Source organism: Sphaeroforma arctica (genome assembly GCF_001186125.1).
Source record: "Sphaeroforma arctica JP610 unplaced genomic scaffold supercont1.495, whole genome shotgun sequence".
NCBI lineage: Eukaryota > Ichthyosporea > Ichthyophonida > Sphaeroforma > Sphaeroforma arctica.
Genome location: NW_014040063.1, coordinates 54,749 through 63,102, shown reverse-complemented (window position 1 = coordinate 63,102; position 8,354 = coordinate 54,749). Strand labels below are relative to the sequence as shown.

Below are 8,354 nucleotides of genomic sequence, written 5' to 3'. Positions count from 1 at the left end.
TGGTTTGGATCCTGTCGTTGTTTCTACTCAAAGTACACCTACATAGTGAACCATACTGTGGAGTTCGATATAACAAATTGCCTAATTACATTCGCATTTCCGATCAATATGCAGTACGTATATAAGTGATATATAAGCTGTGTCATTTGTTCGTCATGGATTGTCTTGTTTGTGAGCTCGATTAATACGACTGTGCTGCATGCCTAGGTGCAATTTCTTGCGTGTCGTATGGAGAAGATCTGCATTATGCAGACCAAACATGTTTTCTATTGTGCATCAGCATTCGTATAATTCATAGGTAGTCGTATGGTCAGTGCAATACATTTGTCAGATGAATCGTCAAGGAGTACAGCTGCACTATCGTAATGAAATCACACATTGTAAACAAACACAGTATGCCAGGTGCGCGTCTCCGAAATTGGATTGCATGTACGCGACCTACTTGAATGTATGACTATATGACTAATGCATGACCAATCCGTGAATGAAATAGGGTATTGCGGCGCAGGTTTGTGCTATAGACCAATACAGACATGTTGTAGCAATGTTCCTGGTCTGTATATCCCGCGCTATCTGTGTAGTACTAACCATATCCATATTATCTGTTGCGATGGCGGGTGTTGTGGTGTGTGCACAACTGCATACCTAACAGCAGTGATGTGGTTCTCACAGTGCACGACTGTTTGCTTCTTCCCTCCCTCAGAATGGGAGGACGCCACTGCCCTTCGCTTGTTATTTTGGCCACAAAGAAGTGGCCCAGCTGCTCCTGGAGAGGAATGCCAACGTGGAGGTCAAAGACAACGTATGTAAGAGGTCATTAGCTACCTCGCACGCCGTACGCATGGTTTTATACGTCGTTGTCTGATTTGTCAAATGTCGTGAGTGTGCATATGTTTGGGTACTTGATGGGAGTATACTGGATGTTCGCGTTGCAAGTTGTCATCTAAGGTCCATGACCAAATATTTAACTTCAGACACTCTGCAATAAAGCGCGTGTCACAGTCAACTTTTCCATCCTTTGTATGCTTTTTGATGATAATTTTAAGTACCCTGTCGCACGGCACATTATTTCGGTACTTACTACCAAATCAGAGTTGCAACGTCGCTGTAGTAACGGTTGTTAAAATATTGACGTTGTTGATATCTAGTTTGAATACATGTGTAATAGTCTGGATACATGCGTCCCACAGAACGGTCGTATCGTTATATGATGTCTCTGTCTGTCATGATTGACTATGTATACCCTGACGCAAGGCTTATCGTTTGCGTACTTATTTCTAATTCAGAGAATAATACGTGTATTCTTAAAGATATCTAGTTCAAATATATTGGTATGTGTGTACGATTTGTCTGAGTAAATACGTCCCACAGAAAAGTCGTCTCGTTTGTATGATGGTTGCATCTGTCTTGATGGCGTACAATGCTGATATTTATGTGTGAAAGTCGTTTACTATGATCTAATCTGTCACGCCCGAGTCAAATCTGCGACTTCATGGTGTGTCTGGTTTAGATCTCTGCCGATGAGTATACCCGGCATTTGAGGTACACTTACATAGTGAGTCATAAATGATGGTGAATACAAGGCCTGACTACATTTGCATTACCGACATATATGAGGTACATATTGACATGATCTACGAGCTGCATAATTTATTCATTCATTGGTTTGCTTGTTACCATTGGGTTGGTTGGTGTGTTGGTTTTTGTATGTTCAGTCGTTCGTGTGTTTGCTTGTTTGCTTGTTCGCTAGTTCGTCCCTTCATCTGATTTTTTGTTTGTTCATTGGTTTTTTGTTTGTTATTTTGTTATTTGATGTTTGTTGTATATCACGTGCATGGTTCTCGATTGATATGGCTATGTTGCGTGCATGGTGATATCTCTTGAGTGTTGTATGAAAAATTTCTGCCTGACGCATATTCGACGCTGGATGGTAATGTGTTGCATAAGTAGCGGCGTGTTGAATGAGTACATTTCGCAGTGCCAACCTGAAAGGCTCGATGCACTTTTTCATTTATTCTATTGTTTTCTGACAGACTAACCAGGTTTCAATATTCCGTATAAACATTCATAGAATTCAGAAGTTGTTAAATATCACGTGCAAGACAATAGTATGATGAATCGTCGAGTGCGCCATACTATCGTATTTGAATCTAATCTCTTTCGCATCTTGTGGACAAGCACGATATTGCAAGAGTGGGCTTTTGCGATCAAATTGCACAAGCTACTTATAATTACGGCCCAGTTAAGAGCAGATGACAGTCAACTTGCAGTACTGAATATATGCCTACAGAGTGCAATAGACATGCCGTTTTATTCCGGAAAAGGAATTAAATTCATTTTGATGTAGAGACCATTGATAGATGTGTGCGTTGAAGTGTTAGAGTACTTGTGAACTGTTACGTGGGTTCTCTCATCGTTGATTGGTTGTCGCTGTTGAAGTTGTGGCAGCTTCTCCCGACATGTGCGTTGGCATAAGCTCACCATGTGCAAGATCGCTCAGTTATTGTTCCCAATTCAATGCCAAATGTGTCACCCCGTTTGTTTACTGGCAACTTGTCGGCTGTCTTATTAAGATTCTACGCTATGGTATTGCGTTGCGATCACGGCACTTGCTGCTGAAGATCGTGGGTCGTGCTTCATGTCCAGGAGCTGTTGGTTTCATTCCGTTGTTCAAATGGGAATGACTGTCGTCTAGTAGTGTGTGAATCTGTACATATGTGCGTCTGGCCTGCAAATAAGCTATAAAGGATACAGTAATGATCTTACAGTTTCCCAACGTGTAGATTACTGCATCTGCTATTCTGACCGTCTGGGATATCCATCATGTATTATCGACAGCATGGACAATCTCCACTGGATTATTGTAACGATGATGAGATGGAACAATTTTTACGGGAAGTAATTCAAGAGAGACAGGACCCGCATGCGAAGGTATCACTTCATCGGGGTTTTCTGGCTAAGACAGTCGTTTCTCCATAATCGAGTCGTTCCAGCTAACGGTCTGATGTGACTGCGACAGGCAAATATGGGATATGGTCATTTGTTACGCACGTATGTGATGTGTATGCCTGTTATGTCCGCCACCTACAATGCGATCGTGTTTGGTGCCACTGACAGGACATGGGCTCCGCAATACCGCAATGGGGTGAACCTCTTGTGCTGCTCATGTGCCGTCGCAAACTCTGTACGTCGGAGTGTTTCTTCTATACTACTATGCAGATATACGGTTGTAGTTGGGTTGGCCAGTGTTTTATGTCAGATTGGTATAGTACCGTGAACCCTAGTTGTCTTTAATATCATTGAAAGCCAAGTATATGTCAACAACCTGATGGCTTATTGAATATGGTTGTTAAGATTCATCACAGCTACACAAGAAACGCGTATGGCTGCTAGGGAGCCCCATTCAACGGTGACTGTCGCTGTGTATATGAAACATTTACTGCATTACGAGTATTCCTGAGAGGTGTACCATACTCCCAATTGCAGCAATCCGTAGTGCTACTTTTCTTGTTTTGTGATGGTAGACTGCTGTCTGGCTGAGATAGCGGAGGGTGTTCGTATACTAGGTGATGAGGTCGTAGTGAAATATTGAACAGTTGAACACCCTTGAGTCACGTATTGCTACAAAGATGCGACTACCACACTCCGCAAAGGCTATGATTGCTAGTCCGGCATACTACGGCTGCGGTAGTATTGTACTATGATGGTGTCGGCACCTACGTCTAGAGTGTCGTTAATGTTATACGTTCTTAGATTGGGAAATCATGGTCAACCTGTATGTCGTGTGCGCCGTTGTCGCGAAATTGCCAAATTTATTTATTTATATATTTGTTGCTATATTTTCTATCAATGTCGTGTACTATGTGTAATCTGGGCTGCAGGACGCGGAGATGTCTCCACGTACTTACGCACACTTCGCTGTATCTGTATGCGGTATATCGATTTTAAAACTACTTACATCCAGCTGTTAAACAAATTCGATCGCCGTTTTCAGATTTGAGTATACGTACAAACCATGATCCACTGCATACTTACTCATCTCCGTCCATACTCATTTACCCTTTATCACCTGATCACTCAGCGCTTTGAGTCTCTGAACAGATTCGTCCCGTGCATCCAGCAAGCGCGGGCGGACACTGCAGCGTTGGCGCAGCAAGCAGCGAGCGTTGCACTGCCCATTGGTGACGGACAGTCACTCGTGCAGTTCATTGCCGACGCCGATGCCTGCTATCAACACACCACACACATGCGACAGGCACGACAGCAGGCCATCGACCTGGTGACATGGTGCTGTGATGTGTTACGTGACATGGAGAATAGCTCAGCAGCCGAGAACACGTTTTAGAGGTGGCGCTGGAAACCTTCACCGCACTCCAAACACAGATTCGTGAGGCGGATAATGTGCAGGATGGGACTGTCGCACAACGCGACCGTATGCGGCGAGAGTGTATCGATCTGATTGCGACAGCTCTGCAACATCGACCCACCAATCCAAATACTCAGATTGGTGCATGTGCTATCGAGACACTTGCTGAGCTCCGAACACGTTCACACGACCCACCGGAAGATATGACAAATGATGTGAATCTCGAGGATGTCCAGAGACTGTGCAGATATGCCAGGAGTGAAGCCTTGCGGTTCGCCTGTGATCTTGGCTATGAGTCCGCTGTCAGTGCAGAGTGCGACGCTGCGATAGCCAATGCGCGCGACACGCTCGTGGGCGCGTTGTTGCGGGAGTTTGGGTACAACGATCTCAACGCAAGTAGTAGGCGGAAGTGCATGGACGAGTGCGTAGCTGGTCTGAGTGCAGAGATGGCCTTGCAGGAGAGAACCGCGCACAAGCTGTCGGAGCCCCAAGAAGTGTTGAGGTGTTGTGTTCACTGGAGTCTGCGTTGGCAGCTATTGCCACGTACTACAAACAGGCCAATGATTATGATGATAAGCGTGCCCAACGGAAGTGGCAGCATATCCAGTTGACTGAGGGGTTGACGGCCCCTGACTTGTCGGTGGTGGAGAGACAGCCTCAGATAAGCCTAGATATAGCAAAGCAACGCAAGAAGTGGAAAGGCCACATCCTCATAGCCGATACAGACACCGAAGAAGCCGAGGTGCGACAAAGGTGCGCAGAGTGGGAACGCGACACCAGGGCCCGCGAGAGGGCTGCTGGCCGAGAGGTGGCGGCGTGGCTGCAGTTTGCCAAGCGCCACTACCCCGAGCTACTTAAGCATCCCAGTGTGCTGCAGTGCTTTACAGTGGACGAGCTGGAGTGTGCGAGGCTAGGGCTTCTGCGCATGGGGGAGACGGAGACCAACTACCCGGCGGGTGAACTACTGTCGGGACGGCCTGGGCGGAATGTGTGGCGGCGCACGGATGCGAGTGGGAAGGATGTGGTGGTCAAGTCCTACAACCTCGCGTCGGTGCAGCATCGCTCGCACTTCTGCGGACGTGTGCTAAGCTGGGTGCGTTGCGCGGTGTGCTCAACATAGTGCCTGTGGTGGGGGTGTTCACAGAGAACGAGTGGGGCCGCGTGCTCATGCCGTACTACGCGAACGGCGACCTATCCGCGTGGATCAACGAGATCCTGCGCTGTGCCTGCGCATGGCCCACCAGATCACTGGACATTGTGCATTGTGGCCTCAAACCCAAGAACATCTTCATGACGTCCACGCATGAGGTATTTTGTATTAATATTGTATCAGTTTTGTATTAATACACTATCGCTACATTGCATTTGTTTAGTGTATCCAGAGGTAAATTAGAATATGTCGACCTTGTGGCCGACAGAACTGTCTCGCATTGGACTCGTTCTCTTGAATGTTAGGTCCATTGAGGACAGCTCTTCCTGTTCTGTGCTCGTTGATCAGTTTTGCACTAGGTCAAAACGCAGCCTAGACTTGACGCTACCTGGGGCACTCATCCCACCAATGTCTTGAGTTTCCTCATGCCACTCGCACCGATATAATCTGCCATGACTTATGTCTGCTCAGTCCGACTGAATGTTTTGCATTCGGTCAGCTGTCAAAGATCGACATTGTTGTTAGCTAGTTCACCCAGCTATCGATGACACACCGCTTCATATTGTACAATGCACTTCCACATAGGCCGATTGACCCAAGTTGTTTGCGACAGAGTACTATCAACCACCCCTTCGTGTACCCTTCGAACTTTCGTGTCTGGTATCAGATCGTACACCGCGCACATTTACTGGGCATTGTGTAGGACAGAGTTATCCTTATTTACCATGCTTGATGTCTGTCATAGGCCGCTCAAACCATGTTTGATTACACTTTACCCACATTTAAAAATGTTCTACTTTACTGTGCAGGCGTTGCTGGGTGACTTTGATGATGTGCGCGATGCCAAAAGCACTATGACATCGGCCGCGGGCACCACGCGGGAATACGCGGCCCCTGATATCCGTTCGCAGAATGTGAGCAAGTTACGTGTATTCGCTAGGGCTTGTTCTGCGCGAGCTGTTCCATGGGCTGTGTGTTACGGGCATCTACAGCACCGTGACCGACGCCGGTATTGCCAGTCTGATCCACCAAATGACAACTGATAAGGCCTCGGAGCGTCCCACGCTAGCGGATGTGCTCGCGATGCCCATCTTCAGTGAGCTGCACAGTGCGCGCATGTGTGGGGTATGTATGGACACCTATGCGGCGGTGGGCGGTCTCACGTGCAAGAACGGGCACGTGGTGTGCAACGACTGTGTGGACAGGGCCTTGGCGTTGGACATGAACAGCATCAACCATGTCGCGCGCCACAATGGACTGCTGCCGTGCATCATGCGGGTGAGTGGCTGTGACGACCTGTGGGAGCCCAAAGCATATGCACCGCATGTAACGAAGGCGACGTTCGACAAAGCCATGAGTCTGGTGAATAAACCTAAAGTCCGCGCAGAGGTGCTGTTGGAGCTGCGGCGCGAGGCTGCCGAGGAACGCGAGTTCAACCACATTGCCAACGAGATCCTGCCTCTGCGATGTCCGGGAATGGGACATGTGCTGGACGAGTCCTTTGACGCCTGCTTCGCCTTGACGTGCGACTCGTGTCCGCGCGAGAACAACGAGTTCTGTGCGCTGTGTTGGGGAAGTTTCGGAGGAGACACACGCTCACATGTGCTGCGGTGTGCCCTCAACCCACGTCCAGGCCAATTCTTCAAAGCCAAAAAAGTCTTTTACGAGCTGAGACGGAAGGACCGCTCGCAGAAATTGAGGGATTATTGGGCCACGCTCCATATGGACGATATTAACAAAGAGAAGCTGGCAGAGCGTGTGCAGCCCATACTGGATCAGTTGAAGCCTGAGGAGACGTACGGCTCTGTTTCCAATATCGTAGCTTAGAGTCCTGGACAATTCACCAGCGGTCCATTCATCATTCTATACACAGCTATAAGTGAATACACATAAATTAATCGATAGATATATCCCGATATTGTGATACTACAGCCACGGCATAGTGATGGCAGCAAACCCTAAAATCAGGCTTCTGAAGATCGTCTGTGCATGCCTTCGAGTACTTTGCCCTTGACAGACGCTCGATAACGTACAGTAAAGTGTACTTCTCAGTTATGTCGTATATTTTATCTGTGCGTTCCAAATACGAGCAAATTTTTACTCAGGCAGACCCGTACATGATTTTAAATTCGAGGTCAGGAGGTGGGGGGGGGGGGCGAGGTAATCGTAACATAGACCGTGGAACCCGAACAATTCCTGCTATTGAAGGGCAACGTTTAGTAAGATATTTATACAAGGCGTCAATCCAGTCACGTAGAGTTCCCGGCCACATCACTGTCCCAATTTGGAACACGTGGAATCTTGCCTTCAGGTTCTTGACATTGGTGTTTTCTTTTGTGCCGTATCGCTGAATGAAATGTTCGGGTCAAGCCGATACTCTTCACTAAACGCGCAGTACATTAGTCTAATTAGACACCGATTGTATTCTATAGTTTGCACTTCGCTGTTCAATCAGGTCCTGCAACAGTATCTTGTTCCCTATACACACCGATGGTATTAATTAGCGACAGTGGTATATCAAGTTCGTTGCAGCAGTGATACTGTTGCCAGTGAGTGTCTGGGAGTGGTGAGACTGAAGGTCTACAGAGAGCGGCCAGTATGGTACTGTGGTGTCTGAGTGCCAAAGCTGTCCGGCGATATACACCGCAGAGCAACAGGCGACACAAGACACGACCAGGGGGGTCAACTAAGAATAACACGTGTTTATATATATATATATATATATATATATATATCTATATATATATCTATATATATATATATATAATATAATATATATATATATATATATATATATATATATATATATATATATATACTANATATATATATATATAT

General features: G+C 46.8%; 3 protein-coding genes across 3 annotated transcripts; all 3 read left to right on the top strand.

Moving 5' to 3' along the window:
- Positions 1-4,081: 4,081 nt before the first annotated feature.
- On the top strand, positions 4,082-4,345 carry SARC_06754 (hypothetical protein; the record flags this gene model as incomplete). The annotated part of the gene is made up of 1 exon (XM_014299340.1): positions 4,082-4,345. A coding segment is annotated over one exon (264 nt), but the record flags the coding sequence as incomplete, so codon positions are not given.
- Positions 4,346-4,434: 89 nt separating this feature from the next.
- SARC_06753 (hypothetical protein) lies at positions 4,435-5,486 on the top strand (the record flags this gene model as incomplete). The annotated part of the gene is made up of 2 exons (XM_014299339.1): positions 4,435-4,860; positions 4,923-5,486. The coding sequence occupies 2 exons, from the start codon at positions 4,435-4,437 to the stop codon at positions 5,484-5,486; spliced, it is 990 nt and encodes a 329-aa protein (XP_014154814.1).
- Positions 5,487-5,533: 47 nt separating this feature from the next.
- SARC_06752 (hypothetical protein) lies at positions 5,534-7,343 on the top strand (the record flags this gene model as incomplete). Its single annotated transcript, XM_014299338.1, has 3 exons — positions 5,534-5,674; positions 6,326-6,430; positions 6,474-7,343. 3 exons carry the CDS (start codon positions 5,534-5,536, stop codon positions 7,341-7,343), a joined length of 1,116 nt encoding a protein of 371 aa, XP_014154813.1.
- Positions 7,344-8,354: the final 1,011 nt, after the last annotated feature.